General features: G+C 37.6%; 1 protein-coding gene across 1 annotated transcript; it reads left to right on the forward strand.

Moving 5' to 3' along the window:
* Positions 1-888: 888 nt before the first annotated feature.
* Positions 889-17,471, forward strand: AKIRIN2 (akirin 2). The gene is made up of 5 exons (XM_063312273.1): positions 889-1,540; positions 12,459-12,599; positions 14,976-15,125; positions 16,470-16,541; positions 16,792-17,471. The coding sequence occupies exons 1-5, from the start codon at positions 1,333-1,335 to the stop codon at positions 16,800-16,802; spliced, it is 582 nt and encodes a 193-aa protein (XP_063168343.1). The 5' UTR covers positions 889-1,332; the 3' UTR covers positions 16,803-17,471.
* Positions 17,472-17,732: the final 261 nt, after the last annotated feature.

Raw genomic sequence — 17,732 nt, forward strand, 5'->3', positions numbered from 1 at the left:
AACAAAGAATTTTGGCAGATAAATTCATAACAATAATGTATTCAAGATGCAAACATTTTTCTCTATGGAGTACTGCAACACTTACTTACATATTTTAACTTTTTTCAAAATTTCAGTCATGATGAGCAGTAAGTCCAGCATAATTGGGAGGTCACTGCCTTGTGAAAGCTGATCTGCAGACCCTAGGCCAACTCTAGTTCAAGGACTAAAAAAAAAGTCAGTTAAAATCCTGAATCCTTTCTTTAGTTATTAACTGACTCCAACTGATTTTAATGAGTATACTCTAAGGAGAATTCAATTAAGACTTCATCAGTTTATTATGTCTTTTGTGCTTTTACTTTAATAGAGTGTAATCATAATTGTAAAGCTCTTCAGAAATAATATTGCTTGCTGAGTATCTGAAGAGTCTAGAACACTAAACTATCAATTCCAAGCCTGTATTATAAAACAGAAATATTCATTTCAGGACGCCTTTCATTCAGTTCATTTTTTTCTTCTTCCAAAATCCGTACTGTGCTTCGGAATCAGCTAGACAGAGACGCCCTTTTACATCTTCGCCAAGCATTATAAAGAACGTTGTTGCATGTCATCAGCCATTTAAAATTTCCGCAAACTAAGTTCTTTCTGTCCTACTTTACTCCCAACGTTTAAATGACCACTTTCATTCCTAAGTTCCAGACTCCTCTGTGGGGATTTAAATTCCACCCCGGAAGTCGACTCTTTCACGCAATGTACCGAGGGAATTGTGGTTCCCGCTTCCCTTTACCGTCTTTACGACGAGGGTGGGAAAATGTCCTAAAGGAAACCACAACTCCCCTGATCCTTTACGTCGGCCACCACCTCCATGCCGCGCAAGCGCATTGGTGAGAACTGGTTTTTGAATCAGCGGCGTTGTTATTGACGCCATATTGCTGGTGTGGAAGAGTCACAGAGAGACGCGCGACAGCCACCGCCGCAGTCATCGCTCTTCATCGGCGGCCCCAGGCCGGGTAGCCTCCCGTCAAGCCGCTCCCACCGGCCTAGACACCCTCCCGGATACGGCCCGGGGAGGATTTGCCGCGGGCGGAGCCTACAAGTCCAGCTGAGCCGGGCCCAGAGCTCCGGGCCGCTCCCTGGAGACGCAGGCGGAGCCGGCAGGAGAAAGCCGAAGCGGCGCAGAGCAGTGGCGACCCGGCGTTTGACAAGGCGCGGCAGCGCGGGAAGCTCCCCCCTTCCTCTGCCCCGTGTCAGTCCTTCTGGCCGCTCCTTCGGTGCGAAAGCCCCTGCCGGCTCAGCTGCTGAGCCCCTTTCTTCTTGGTCCTCTTCCTCCTCCGCCCCCCGCCCGACTCGGCCATGGCCTGCGGCGCGACCTTAAAACGGACTCTAGATTTCGACCCTTTGCTGAGCCCGGCCTCGCCGAAGCGACGGCGCTGCACTCCATTGTCCGCCTCGGCGGCCGCCGCCTCCTCTTCCTCTTCAGCTTCCTTTGCCTCGTCCCCGCAGAAATACCTGCGCATGGAGCCTTCGCCCTTCGGGGAAGTGTCCACTCGCCTCACCACAGGTAGGGGGTGGAGGGGCGCTGGGTGGGGCCGCGGACGGAAGAAGCGGCGGGCGGGCGGTCCGGGACCTCTGAAGCCTGGAAGAGCAGCGGCCGCCGCTTCTTCCACCTGAATGGGACCGGCTCGGCTCTGCCTTTCCACCAAAGCAGCCGCCTCCCTGCCCCCCTCCCCCCTTTTGCTTTCGCCGCGGTGTCGGCACAATGGAAATGGCCGCCCTCCCCGCGGTGGGGGTGGGGAAGTGGCAAATACGGGAGAGGCCGCCGAAGGGGGTTGATCCTGGGCTGCGCCGGTGGATGCGCGGGGTGGGGAGGACTGTCGGCCTTGTTCTGTGCCGGGCTGGGAGGGGAATATCTTTCCACCGCACCTTTCGACCCCTTGGGAGAGGGATGGCCTGCACGGTGCGAGAGGCATTTGTGTGGCGAGAAAGAGGAACTGGGGAGTTATCGCGAGGGAGGCGGGCTCTTCGTCGAGAAGGATCGAATATTCTTCTCCTCTGCCCTCCCTCGGTCTCTTTGCCCTTCTTTTATCTCCTCCCGGTGCGGGCAATCGATTTGCTAAAGCCATTAACTCTGGGAGCAGCGCCTTGCCGAAGCATACATGGCAGGGCCGTTTCCTCTGAGGCTAGCGGCGCAGGAGGGCGGACCTGATCGGGGTCTGTCATCAATCACCCACAGTAGGCCGCTTGGGCAGGGGCCGGGCCGGCTTAACGACGAGAGGGCTGCATTTTTTTTTTCCTTCCTCTTCCACCGCTTCTGATTTTAAGTCCAAGAGTGCTCCGTTTCCTGAAGTGATCAGCAGATGATCGTTTTATAAAAGTGTGTTTGGAATGCAGCAAATAGCTAGTACAGATTGGTAAACGTATGATTAAGGTGTTACATCTTGGCTCCTCAAAGATCTTTTCCCCTCTCACAGAGACAAATTAGTGGCAATATCAAGACTTGCTGTGCTGTCACCTCTGATGGTATCATTACCTCACCCTGTGGTTTCTCATATTATCTGTAACTGACCTTTATCCAGTATAGTTTTCATATTTCTCTTGTTTTAAGAGAAGGCATTTCTGTTCTCATGTATTGCTACAATTCTCACTCCATAATTGTCTTCAGTGTGCATGCATGTTGCTTTTGGATCAGTTGATAACCTTGTTTGGGATAGATAGCATTTTCTTATTAGTAAGCAGTGATACTGTACCAACATGAAAAGGTGAAAACCTTAACATAATTACATGGTAAATTCTTTTGAAATAGGCTTTAGACCTTGGAAATGTCTTGGGTTTTGAAGGGTGTTTTATTAATGGAAATTTTAAATTATTACAAGGTCAGAGTATAGGATATTAATATTTTCTCCTGAAACTAGGTTACAGTCTGAAATGTTAATACCGCAGTCTATAAAATGGGTAAGCAATTGTGAACTTTAGCCTAATTTCAACATTCTGCAAGCAAATAATTTGATCTTTCTCTGGCATTTGAGGGAGGGGATTAGATGATAGATAGATAGAATGATAGAATATGGTACTGAGCATTTATTTCGTATCCCATCAAGTTAATGTGCAATTGCTGATTTTAATGGGATCATAGAAGTGTTCGAATATTTCCTCAGTGAGCAGCTTTTGGAGTTAGTGGAGCATATTATGTATCTTTATCATTACTATAAAGTAAGTAACGATTGTTAACACTAAAAATAAAGTTAAACTGTTTAATATCAACACAAGGTGGGTGACTTCACTGGAAGTAGAAATATCCATCTTATGAATATTTAATGTAAGTAGGGTTTAAAATTGATTCAGTGGAATGGACAGCTAGGCATCTCAAGTCATTAAACAGCTTGCAGTCATTGGAAAATACCCTTTTGAAACATAAGGAGCTCCTGGAAAAACCCATTAAAGAATAAAGCTGTTCAAAGGTATAAATGGATGATTGGCTAAGCTAAGCAATTCAATTTAAAATGGAATATAGAGAGGTTAATTGTGCAATAACAGCATTTAAGTATTTAAATATTTAATAGTTAGGTTTCTAAGATACTAATTAAGACAGGAGATCAATAATTCCAGAGACAAACAGTTGGATAGTTTTAATATTATACAGAGATCCGTCACTCAGAGTATGTTCCTTTGAAGTGTGTATTCACAATATGATCTGAATACATTTTCATCTGTATTTTTTTTTTTAAAACCTACATTTCTGCTCACAAAAATGCATCGGATAAAAAAATCGGTTTCTTGTGGTGTAAGATTCTGATCCTATAAAGGTAGGCATATACTTAAACTAAGAAGAACTGTTTGTTGGACAGAGCTAGGGAGATCCAGGTTCAAGCCCCCTGCTCTACACCCACTATGAAAATTTACTGAGTAGCTTTGAGCTGTCCATTCTCTCTTGACTGAACCTTTCTTTCAGGTTCTTGCACCTGGAAGACTTTTATATGCTGTGGAAGAATAACAGTAATACTGCCTAATGAATCATAACAATCATAGAATGTAAGATTTGGAGGAGTCTTGGAGGTTATCTAGTCTAACCCATGCCCAGTGAAATATTCCACTATTACAACATCACTAGAATTTAATTGTCCGTGTGTCAACATTTGCATTTACAATTTTCAGTGAGTACTGTATAGTTTTTTACAGAAATGTGTGGTGATGCTTGGCAATGATTCTGTTATATCATAGCTTTAATGTTAACAGTAATTTCTGAGAATATGATACTCCTTTGAGGAATGATAGATGCTGTAGAATGCCTTTAGTATATTTCATAGTTTGTTGCTAGCCTTCATATTTCCATAGTGGGGGCAATTCATAGAAAACATACAACACAGATGCCACTATTTATCTATTACCATTCATAGTGGCTGCAGTTGAGATCTGATCAAACATTTTAGAAAATTTCTGTCTTACATGCTGATTTAAGACAGTTTCTGTAGATTCAATGGAAAAGATGTGGCCTTCCAAATAACTTGAACTACAACTCGCAGGATATCCAGGCAGCATTGCTAACTATGGAATGCTGGGAGTTCTAATTCAACAATTACAATACATCATTTAAATAAATAGAACAACCCCCTCACCCCATAAAAGTAGGTCAGTTTTAAAATGATTAAAGCAGTTGATTAAAGCAGATAAAAATACAGTATGAAATATTAACAGATGGTGCCTTCCTAAAATTTAAAAGGTAGAGGCGACTTGAACCTTCTGGGGGAGAGTTCCAGGGCTTGTTCACCATCCAGAGTCTGTTTAGATTGTAGTGGTCTACACATATTGTGAAATAAATAAAACTAGTGAAAAAGCCTAGTCATGTCTTCACTAACTATACCTACAAAGGTGGCAGAACACAGCAGAATCTCAGATACTGAATGCAGTGGATAACAGGTCAAGCAAGAGGAAGTGGTCTCCAGATGTGCCACTCATATGTTATTGGGGCCTTTGTAGGTAATAGTAAAATAATTTATGATAAATTATCTCCCAATTATAAGACCTGCTTTAAAATATTTTCGTATGAAAAAAAATATGCAATGAAGTGTATTATATTACATTTTGTGCATATTTAACATAGTAGAACTAACCTATGAGTAAAATATATAAGTTTACATGATAAAGTAATTGAAACAAATCAATACTTTATTTAAAAATGGACATGATTATAATATTTGGATTATAGGGCATCTATTCATTGATGGATTCTTTTCTGTGTCTCACCTCCTTCAACTTTATTGTGGAAAGTGGAAGATGCTTCAGAGATTTGAGGTACTTGTGGGGGAAAGACAGCAGGAAAGCCTGATTATAGAAGTGGACTATTATTTACATATTTGAAATAGCCCTGAGTAAATATGTACGGTGATATGACAAGTAAATGTAATAATTATTTTTGATCTGACTATTCCACTTATATTCTAATTGTCTTATTTTTTATGAAAGTGCATTTCTTAAAAGTTCATAGAATAATAGTCTGTATAACAGTAGGAGTAGAAAAGTCCCAGGTTTTGGAATATGTTTTGGAACATGGTTATACTTGTAGTTGTCTTTTCTGCGGTAGCAAAATGTAGTTGTGTCGTCATCTCTGGGATTAAGGCCTTTGAATTTTTCTGTTTAAAAAACAAAACTTTCCAAACATGGTAAATGAAGAATAAAATCTACCTTTGGAGGTGTGGTTCTGTAAGTAAGAACAAAGCATCAGCTGTGTTGAGTGTAAAATTGTTACAGTTAACAGGGGTGTAATGAGGGAAGAGGAAAGAGGAAGTTTTAGTATAAATGTTGTATCTAATTGTTTTAAACATTGCTTGGACAACAGCTATATTGCTTAATGTTTGTTAATACCAGTTAGGCTTTCTTCTGCGTCATATTGATTTTCTGTTTGACATTTGTCATCATCTATAGGAACTTTCATATCTTAATTTTTTCAGACCAAGGCTTTTGTTCAGTGGGCTGTGCATTGACATGGCACACAAGTGAAAATTATTTTCTCCCTCAGTTTGGAAATTATAGTTATGTTTTGGCTAGTTAGACTGTTTATAAAAAGGTGGAAGCTTCTCAAGTTATATTTGGTATCTAGTGACTACATGAATACTTCCATGCATTGATCGATTTTTCAAATTTCTAGGGTGCCAAATTCCAACAACTCTGGGCAACTGAGCGTTCAAAAACAGTAAAAAAGAAATCTAAATCCCGAAAAGGAAGCAGTATCCAAAGGGAGCAACAGCCAGTCCCCGCCCCCACTAAAAAAGTAAAAACAGTCAAAAGCTTCTTAGTCCCAGTCACCCTAACCCAACACCTGAGGTTAAAAATAAGTGATTTGCTGTTGCTGTCTTCATAGATGCTCTTTGACTTTCTGGTCTAGCCCACAGCCCTGGAATTTCCTGGTGGTCTCTCATCTCAGTATTAACCAGGTAGCTTTTTCAAGATCAGCTCAGGTTGGCTAGGTACTGCCATCTGCTGCACACAGTCTGTTTATAAGCAGGTTTTATGACAGTGAAGAATACCGTATCATTCCAGTTGGTAACTTTTTAACATAAAATCTCTACTGATAGATTGATTTTGCTGGATTTATAAGGCCATCTAATCATCAGACTCAGGGTGGTATTTTCAGTTAACATAATACCAAATTAATAGAATTGTACCTTTATTTATTACTTTTATACATTATGTTTTCTCCAGAAGGTCAAAATGGGAGTATGCTGTACTGTCCTCAATAACTCTGAAAGGTGGATTATGCTTAGAAATGATCAGTGCAAAGCTGTCAAGTGACCATCATGGCTGAGTGGGGATTTAAATCTGAATTCTCAGGGTTTTTCTCTCACACACACACACATACACACACACACTATGGGATTCCATTTCATACTAAACAACCTTATAATAGTGAGTACTAATTATTGCTGCCACAATCATATCTGGAAGAGTCCCATGATTTACTCAGGAACTTCAGTGAGAATATATCTAGAATTGTACTCATTTCTTGTATAAAATCAGTAAGTTCAAGAAGAGAATTCTAACCTAGCACACTCTTGATACATACATTTTAAAATACATACATTTTAATGACAACCATGTTGTGCAGTATAAAGTTGTTAAATTACCAGATGCAGGTTTATGTTTATTTAGAACATAGCTATTTCAAAATATTTCACAGTTGTTTGATTGGCTTTGAACCTTTGAATTAGTTTGCTAACACTATTCCTTACTTAAGGTGGTTCACATATGTCTACTCATCATTTGATGGGTTAAATGTATGACTGAACCATCATAGGACATATTTAGAACATTATAACGTAATTACTGCCAAGACCCAGTATTAATTGACTTGGCTTCCATTCATAAATGCTTCTGGCAATCCATATAGTCATATGAGCCTAAGACTTTAGGACATTGTTCCAGTAAACTGCTTTTGCAAGAACATTTTAAAAATTGGTTTCGTTGAATAAAGTATAATGACATATATTACTTTGTATCCTAATCTTGTTGTGCCTTATTTGAAATGTTAAAAACCACGTACATCACAGTTAAAAATAGTAAAGTTAGTTAGAAATATAATTGACTTGTTAAGACAGTATTTTCCTTTGTTATTTGAAATATACCATGCTTTAGCGTCAGTTTGGAAAAGCATGTAGACGTTACGTCAGTTGATTTTTTACCAGTTTAAGTCTGCATAGAACATGTTAAATATCCTCTTCCATATTTTTTATTCAGAAAATGAAATTAGATATATCTGTTAGATATTTAGTTAAACAACATCAGAATGACATTAATTTGGGGATATATGTTTATTTTTCCTAGATTTTCCTTTTCTTTTCTCTTAAAAATTAAAATCCATACATCAACCAAACAAAATGTTGGCTATTCTGCTAGTATGCCGAACCTGAGTGGAGCTCACAAGATCAGTTCTGTCTACAATACTTGAAGCAGGAATAGGCAGTCAGTATCAAGGATGTTATACCTGGAAGAGCACTTAATTGTCTGTCTTGTTGCTGTATGTCCAGTGATTACTAAATAATAATGAAACTTTTAATAATAGTGTAATATACATTGAAAACGTCAGGCTATTTATGTGTCAAAGGGAAGCTGAGATTAGAGATGACAAAATAATAGACATAATGTGGAAGTGGCACTGCTTACATTATTGAAATGGAATTGCATCATCTTTCATTGAGTCACTAGAAAAGTGGTATATGATATATTTGTATAAAAATACGTGAGAAGACATCAGTGGCAGATTGACTGGTCTGTAGTTTCTCCTTTCCCCATTTCTTTGAAAATAGGAATGTTTGTCTCCTTTAGTCATTTGGCTCTTATCTCCAGGAACTCTCTGTGATAAAACACAGAAGTTTGATCTAGCCATTAGTTAGTTAGTAATGTAGCATGCAGTTTACTTTGAAATTTACTTTAAACTCATCAAAATAAATACTCAACATTTCTATCAGACTGAAGTTTCAGCTTTGCCACTTCATTCTGCTCTTCACAATTTCCTGGTGGACCACAGACTTTTTTAAAATTAAAGACTGAATCATAGAGGATTTGAGTAACTTTTCCTTTTATTTATCAGCACTTCTGTGTCTTCCTGAGCAGCTGGTACATTGATTCTTTTCCTTTTATTTGAAGATACTCAAGCCCTCAATATTGTTCTTAGCATCCTTTGCTAACCTCGATTCATTTCAAGCTTTAGCTTTCCTGACATTATCTTTGTAAGTCCTAAATGTGTCCCTTTTTGTTGGCAGATCTTCATGAACATGAATATTGTTTAAGAATAAGCTCATTGTTTAGCTACATTTAACAACAGTCTTCTAAAGGAAGTAGGGAGGATTTAATCCAATACACTTAAATCATTATTTAGAATTAAATCATTATTTTAAATTATTTAAATTCAAGTAAATAATTTAAGCCACAGTGTTTTAATTAGGAAGATTATATCCTCATTTATAGTGAAAATGCATTTTTGGTGTTTGATGAAAATTTAATGCAAATTCTTCAACATTCAGAAGATTTTACACAATACATACCATATAAAATAATTATTTGGTAAATGACAATGAATTTAGTGCCAAGCACTGACATATTAGTGAAGTCACTAGGAGTTAAATCAGCTCAAATTCAATAATGACATTGAGTGTTAATATTTTTGCCATCATGTACTAGGAGAACAGCCATCTTCTTTAAAGTTGTATTAATAATCTTGTTGTTATGACTACCTTTCTGCAGAAAACAATGAAAAGATTGTTATTTTAACAAAACCTTTATAAGCATTTTTATTTTTTAAACTTTACAATCAGCCCTCTTGACAAGAATCTTAAAGTACAAGTTGGATGGTGAATATAAACTTCAATCTTTATTAATATTTTTATTTATTTATTTATTTTATAAATTTATTCACCGCCCATAAATATTCCTCTTTGGTAAGAGGAATACAATATTTACTGTTTCTTTCTGGAAAGGAAATACAAGATTTAGTGGGTTTTTTGGTCCCAAATTGTTTGTGTTTTGAATGAATTACTCCAAATTCTTTCTGTACCAGCGGAATAGTCTACTGCTGTTAAAAGATATAACACTGCAGTCAGTAGTATGGCTTTTTAAAAACTCATCAGCAATCTTTAGCCCCATGTTGGGAATACTGACTCATATAATAATCCCATATTCCAGGTGGCCTAAGTAAGAGAACCAGTGCTAGGGTTAAGTTCTCTGGATGATACAACAAGTTGGAAAAGGTATTTCATTCTTTTTTTCTTTGGGAGGACTCCTTTCAGTGTTAGGTCCCCTTGCCAATTCTAAGTTTGATTTTATTTTTTAATTCCAAGTCTGATTTGAGTTTTTTAAGTCACTTGGATCCTGCAACAACTGGGATGGCCAACAGCAGTGGTTAGAGCAGTAGCTATTGTGCCGTCCCCCAGCAACTAAGAAGAGTGATAGGAAAGGTGCACAGAGAAGAAAACACAAATGCAATTCGAATTGGTTAGGTTTCGATAAATCAACGGTTCAGTAAAGTGTTACATCAAATACCTTGTGGAAGAATTAATTTAGATTTCCCTGCTTTGTACAGGGCACCTGCTACAAACTGATTACTTTACATGTACTACATTGGCCTTTTTTAGAGCACCAAAGTCTTTTGCTATATTAACGGAATACTGCAACCACACATGCTGACCTAGAGTTTCTTCTGAATTCATTTTGATCTTGGACAAATTCATAGGATTTTCTCTGACAAAGCTACATACTAAACATTTGAAATTCTTTTGATAGTTAGAGGTGTATTGCTATTTCTTGTAAAGATTTAGCAGTGCATTCTGTTCATTTCCTGATAATTAACTTTTTTGGTAAGGAAGGTGCTCCATTCTTTTGATACATGGTTTTTGTTTGCTGTTGCTTCATTTCTATTTTCTGTACTAGGAACATCATTAAAATATCTCCATATGTGACTTCTATGGCCCGCAGCCATGATTAGGTTTAAGTCAATTGATGACATAATTCAGGACAGAAGCTTTTTCCTCAAATGCTAAAAGCTGCAGGAATGTATTCTTTTCACCATTTTGTTTATCTTCTTTGAATTCATATTCAGGTTCTTCCCCCTTGTCCAAGTATATTCCATCATATCATATTGTCTAGACTTTGTCTTTGCGTTTTAGAGCAGTCTGTTAACTGATCTCATCTTCATATTACCTAGCAAACTAGAATATAAGTAGAAATTATATTTTTGAATTCTAATCATTTTTATGAACTGTTTATAGAACCTTCTAAAATCTACTTTCAATTTTATAAAATAGATTTATTTTATAAAAAGGCATTAATTTTTGTCTGCCTTGAAGGGAAATCCATATTATCCTACATATTGCTGATGTGTGGAATAAGCTGAGACTGTGACTTGATGAAGGCATACTGTATTTAGCAGATTTATGGTTGAGTTAAAACCAGATTCTTGCAAATTGATAGAAAAGGTTAATGCAGAAAAAGATGCTGAGTCCTTTGGTTGGAGGAACTGCAGCTGCTACCACAGGACAATTAAGAGGGATAATAAGATTTCTTCCTTTTATTTATTAATTAAATTTACATCACTGCCCATCTCCCCCAATGGGGGACTCATTTTAGCAATGTGAATGCAGAGTACACTTCAGTAGTAAATGCAAAGTTACTATAATTTTAGCAAGAGTGGCTACTTGGTGTATTCTAGTTACATGTTGCTGATATGGATATTCTTACTTCCACTGTAGCCATCAGTGGTCCCTTGAATGAATTTGTTTGCCTAAGAAATTGTTGCAGCGGCTGTAAAATACTGGCTCACAGTTTTCTCAGATTAGAGATTCCTTAGCTGGAAGATTGTACATTTGAGATTGTTTCGACTGTTTTTCTTTCTTTTCCCCTTCAATATTTTCTCTGGATATAAATGTATACAATTAGTTATTGAGAACTATTAAACTAAGCTTCCATTGGGAATGCCTGTAAGAATGGATGAAGTCCACAGCAAGGAAAGTTATTTGGTAAATTGAAACAATTATATTACCAACCAGCGACCATAAGTCCTTGCTCATCTGGATTCCAAAATAGTATATTGGAGAGAGGCAGAGTTTTTGTGTAAATTGAAGGGGTTGACCTTCAAAATGTTACAAATGTTATATACAGATAATTTAAAATAATGTGCTTTTTGTTATAATCTCAGTGCTGGATATATAATTTACTGGGTCTTCTATAAAGCAGTTAAATGTCCTTGGAGATATTATAGGCTTGCAATAGTATAATTGTTTGGTCACTTGGGGCAAGAAAGATTCTTATATAATAGAATAGTGGCAGCTTCTATGGATGTTAATCATTCTGCTTTGGATAAGGGAGAAGAAAGACATATGCTACTGAATTCTCTGAGCTGATAAAATGGTGCTTTCAGTATAAAGTATGGTACTTGATTGCATTTATTGAAGATACTAATAGTATGCAATTAATAATTACTGCAAAAACTGTGTACATTCTTCTGTAATATAACCAAATTATCTAGTGGAAGAATATATGTGCAAGAATAAAAGAAACACATTTTATACCTTTCTAGGTCTCAGAACCTGGAAAGATATATGAATTGTGTTTTCACTAGGGCTATGTTGTGGGAAGGAATACATGATCAATGGTTATGATCTGCTAATTTTCTTGTTATTTTCTAGGGAAGAGTAGACATCAAAAACTATCAGTGGGCCTAATCCCATTTTCTGTTATCTCCATCTGTGTCTTGTAGGAATCTGAATGGGGAATAGGGTTGGAAATTGTAGTATGACTTTTAGGAGGATAAGTTGAACATCTGAAACAATTAGCGATCCCTTTAATGCTGTTGGTTAAAGTGTTCTCTCTATACTCTTAATCTACAAGTGTATACCCTTAATTTACTTGATTTACTGTAATATATTTACATACTTGGGTTTTGAAGTGACTGAAATATAATTCGTAATCATAGTGAATGCATTTCCTTTTTCTAGAGCAAATTCTGTACAATATAAAACAGGAATACAAACGCATGCAGAAGAGAAGACATCTAGAAAACTTTCACCAAACAGATCCTTGTTGTTCTACTGATGCACAGTCACAAGCATTTCTCCTTTCTGGACCAGCTTTGCCAGGTGAAGATTTTAGAATAAGTTAAAATGCATTCAAATTTGGGTCAGATTGTGTTTTTCTCTAAATAGAATGAATCAAAAAAATCACAGTGCTGTATTAGTATTTTTGTCAGAATGAGTTTAAGTTAAAAATTAATTATGTTTATCCAGCTGAATAGATACTACTGGCAGAGCAGTTTTCTGTGTCTCAGCAGCTTGAGCCATGCTTCCTAGGGTAGAGTTCTTCCAGAGCAAACTTGTGGGAGTAGCCTGGTGCAGTAGAGAGAAAGAAGGAAAAAGAGAAGCAGGCATCTCTTTTCATTTCGTTTTATTCTATTTAAAATTGTCCACTTATGAAAGGGCTTGAAGCAGTGTACAATACAATGAAAACAATTTAAACCATCAACAAATCAGATTAATTAATGAAGGCAGCCCAAGAATCATCAGTACCCATACACGTACAATAAAAAATCGAATGCCTGGAGGTTGTGGGCATTCCTTATCTTGGGGGGCAGAGCAATTCAAAAGACAGGGGCAATTACTGAGAAGGTGTGCTATCAGTCCTCACACCCTCTCACTTCCATTGAGTGGGAGCTCGCAGCATTCCTTCCCTCAGGCCAAAACTGGGTTGATAGACAGGCCTGTTGGTGTCCATTTGCCTAGCCATATAGGGCTTTAAATATAACTGACACTTTGAGTATGTTGGATGTTGCTCAAAGCTTATTTAGGGGTACACTTTATATTTTGCCCATAAAACATTTGAAATGATGTTGAAATTGACTATTACAGGGCAACTGTTAGGTCTCACTGGTTGAACCCATAGTTTGTTTAGGTTAAATCCCATGGTTAGTGCAAACCCCCAAATGGTGTTATGCAATAAACATAAGCCATGGACAGCTAGATTTGTATCTGCTACTCTGAGGAAAGAGTGTAGGTGTGAGCAGTAACATTTTTACTAATCACAGCCAGGTTATAGTTTATAAAGAGTTGGACTGAAATGAAGGTTCAGCTTGGGAAGGTTAATTTTCTATCTCACTTGTATAACATAAGAAACAATCAAATTACTGCTTTGGATGTATAAACCACATTAAAAGGTATGTTGTGTACAGAGCTATTAGGGTGAGAGAAATATAGAGAAGAAGCTGGAAATTAAGTGTAAGAATGCTAAAACCAGGAGTTCTGCAAACTTGCTATTTGTGCAACACATAACTCCAAAGTGTTTTACAACTTTCAGATAATATTTTTAATGATGAATGGCTTATTTTTAGTTGTATCCTTTTTCCATCTTTATTGAATGAATTTGGCATGAGATATGGACTTGGAATAACCCATATTTTATGTTAACAAACAAATTGAATTGGACCTTCTTTCATTTTGGAAGGGACTCTAACAATAGTAACCCTCATTGGAAAGAAGAAGGAAAAATAATTTTGCTAATTTCTCAAGCTCAGCTCTCCATTTTCACTTCCTTGGGAGCATAGCTATGATACTGCCTAATCATGGTCACTTTAAGGGAAAAGTGAGAAACAATGTGGTCTAGTGATTAAAGTATTTGGATTAAGACTGGGAAGACCCAGGTTCTAGTCTACCTTTAGCCATGGAAGCTATCTTTGGGCTAGTCACTTGCCCAGCCTACTCCATGGCATGCCTCCTTAAGCTTCTAGAGAAAAGCCAGGATGTACATCTAACAAAATAAAGACACCTGGGGTAGTGGGCTGTGAGGGGGAAAAAAAATCAGTGAAATCTGTCTCCCTTCTCCTGTCTTCAGAAGTGAATTTTGTGAGTAGAATCCATGAGAATTCTGGGTCACATTCACTTTGAACCATTGTAAATAAAATTTCTAAATGGTTTCTAGAAGCTTACAGTTTCTGGGTTACTACATCTGATGGACATGCTTTGTAGTTCTAACTGTGTGTGTGAGTGTGCGCATGCGCACGCACCTTCAAATCAGCTTTTGACTCCAGACGACTGCCTGGACTAGTCCCTGCAGTTTTCTTGGTGAGGTTTTCAGAAGTGGTTTGCCATTGCCTCCTTCCTAGAGCTGAGAGTGAGTGACTGGCCCAAGGTCACCCAGCTGGCTTCATGCCTAAGGTGAGACTAGAACTCATGGTCTCCCGGTTTCTAGCTTGGTGCCTTAACCACTACACCAAACTGGCTCTATAGTTCTAACTACTGATTTTAATACATTCCCAACATTTAATTCAGAGGTTTGTGCTTAAAGTCTACTGAAACCAGTGGGCTATAAGTGCAGCCATTTTTCTTAGAGTTTAAGTTGCTGTAACTGTTGTAATCTAATTCTCAAAATACTTTAAAGTGAACTGATGCTTTGTTATCTACATTAATCTTCTAGAAAACCCTCTAAAACATACTTGAATTAACTCTGGAAATATTTGTTCAAAGGTACTTCATCTGCAGCATCATCACCACTGAAAAAAGAACAGCCCCTCTTTACTCTCAGACAAGTTGGAATGATCTGTGAACGCTTGCTCAAAGAACGCGAAGAGAAAATCCGTGAAGAGTATGAAGAAATCTTGACCACAAAACTTGCAGGTATGATAAAAACAAACAAAATGTATAATGTCAGCTGTTATTCTTTTCACTATGATTTGTTCATCCTAATGCGTGGTTTAGTGATAGAAGATGTTGTGAGACTATATTTTTCTGGCTGGGCAGTCACTGTGCTTTGGCCTGGCCTCAGATAAGGACCTTTCTGCTTTGCAGAAACAGCATGGATGATTTATACCACTTAATTGTGAAATCATTTAGCTGTTTAGATGTTTTTAACTATCTTTAACCACAGCAAAGATTAATGTTCAGGAATTCTGAATGTTCTTAGCTAACATGATGGCCTCTAGGTTGCTTACTTCTTACTTACCTTGACAAATTGCAGTTTATGATGCTGAAGGGGAAGATATGACGCTGTAAGTATCAGTTAGCATTATCTGTATTAACTCAAATTTCCTTAGAGAAGCATTTAACTAAATATTAGTTAAGAAACATTAATAGTTACAATATGCCACAAATTTCCTTACATTTTGAGTATCATTCACTAGTAACAAGGATGCCAGTCACCTGCTTTAGCTCTTATAGCCTATTGAAATAAGAAAGTTACAAAAGGGTAGAATCTATTTTTTGTGTACATAGAAATTGTGAGCTATATCCAGTTTTATGTGAGCACATTTCAGTTGTTCAATAGAACTTATTCCCTTGTCTTCTGTAGTCCCCTAATCTATTCTGTGATGTTCTTATCCCTCTGGAATGGAGGAAAGGCATAATTGTTATGCCAGCAGTTGGACATATTTGCATATATCCCCAGTGGGAATGTTACTTGAGTGAATTTCTTAAAGCATTTAACCTTAAGATGAGGAGAAATATTTTAAGTAATAAAATCTTGGTGCATACTGTTAGCCTGTTCTGCATAATTAAGAAAATAATGTTCAGTGCTAACCAAAACTGTATTAAAATACTGCAGCATGATGATGTCATTGGGCTATGCCACTTGTGACCCTTGGAGGCCATCCAAAAAGTGTGGCCCTTAGACTGGAAAAAAAATTGCCCATTTGTTTAGTCATGATACTGGAGGAGCTAGTGTAGTATGGACAAAACAGTCCAGCGGTTTATTTTCATGAGTGGAATGAGGGGAGGCAATTCTTCATCCACTTGATGTGTCCTGGTGCATCTCTTCAGTTGATTCCACAACCTCAAAATAAATTACAAAGGCACACAAGGTGAAGAATAAGGAAGATTCATGTTTCATCAAGCACATTCGTGTGTGTATGCCAAACATTAAATCCCATCTCTGTATGCAGTGTTAAAGGGCCTTTTTCCTTGCGTTGTCTTGTAGAGAAGTGCTTTTATGTACAGTACCTTACTTTAAATATTCCTTGATCACAGAACAGTATGACGCATTTGTGAAGTTTACGCATGACCAGATCATGCGACGATATGGAGAACAGCCTGCAAGTTGTAAGTATTTTAAGCTATCTTCCTTGCTGGTTTTAGATTTTGGGGCAGATTTTGGTGGCTTGAGAAGGTGAATAGGGTGGAGTGGAAGAAATTATTTTTCTTTCTGAGAGTGGAAGTATCCCAAAAGTGGAGTGATCCTCACAGGGATATAGCTTTAAAAAAACTGGTTTTCTTATACTTCTGTGCTTCAGTCATTGTATAAATTCCCCAGTTACATTGTTTCTTGACTTGATTCTTCTTTTCTTTTCAGATGTTTCATGAATCATGTTTTCTGCATATGTGGGCAGCCCTGAAACCCTGTTCTATTGTTGCAAGCTGTCCTCTAAAGACTTGCAACAATGCCATATTCCCTCTCCCCCCTCTGTATACACTGGTTATTTCAAGCTTTTGTCAGTGGCAACCACTCTTATGCAGCAACTGGTTTTGGAGTGCTCCCTGATGTCAGTACCACCTGGATGTGGACCTTTGCTACCTGTTAATACCAGTGGTCTCATTTGCTGTATCATTACAATTTGGCTTCTGTTAATAAGTTTGAAAAGTAAAAGGATTAAAGCTGGTGTACTAGAACTCTGCCCTTAACTGGTTGTGTAAATAAAAGTGTAGAATGACACTTCTGACTGAAGTTAGTGTGGTTTTCATAACTGTGCACTGCAAAGTTGTATTCACAGTTAAATTAGAATGTAATCCCTGGACAACTTCTAAGCAAATAGCCCACAGTACTGCCTGTGAAATAGTGAAGGAGGGCATTTTTTATTCCATGACTTTTTGGGGGGGTTAAGAATGGGTTTATATAAGTTCTCATTTTTGTAGGTTTTATTTATTCTATCAGTCTTTAACAAATGTTTATTGCTGCAATTTTTCAGTGTATCATTGTTTTACTGCCCTTGTAGTACTGGAATTTAGTTGAAAGAATAAAACATTTACTTCTAACCTGTGTTTTTACCTATATAAGTGGCATTTTTGCCATCATTCAAATAAAATAGATGTGAGTGTACTAAACGAAACTTCTATGTTTAATATTTGTTAGCTAATAGTTCAGAAAGAAAGGTATAGATATGTTTTAGAAAGTTGTTTTGTTAAGGTTGGCTGGCATGCTGAGGGCTAATTTGAGATTGTGTAGGTAATTTAGGTCCTCATCAAGCATTCCTTTCACGTAATAAGTTGTATGAGCGAAGAGGGTATGGGCATGCT

Source organism: Candoia aspera, chromosome 1 (assembly GCF_035149785.1).
Source record: "Candoia aspera isolate rCanAsp1 chromosome 1, rCanAsp1.hap2, whole genome shotgun sequence".
In the NCBI taxonomy this organism is placed as follows: Eukaryota; Metazoa; Chordata; class Lepidosauria; order Squamata; family Boidae; genus Candoia; species Candoia aspera.

Bases quoted from the DNA above. Each gene is read 5' to 3' on its own strand.
- AKIRIN2 (XM_063312273.1), top strand. From the start codon at position 1,333: ATGGCCTGCGGCGCGACCTTAAAACGGACTCTAGATTTCGACCCTTTG. The intron at 1,541-12,458 runs GTAGGGGGTGGA...TCCTTTTTCTAG, and splicing joins GTCCACTCGCCTCACCACAG to AGCAAATTCTGTACAATATA. The intron at 15,126-16,469 runs GTATGATAAAAA...CCTTGATCACAG, and splicing joins CTTGACCACAAAACTTGCAG to AACAGTATGACGCATTTGTG.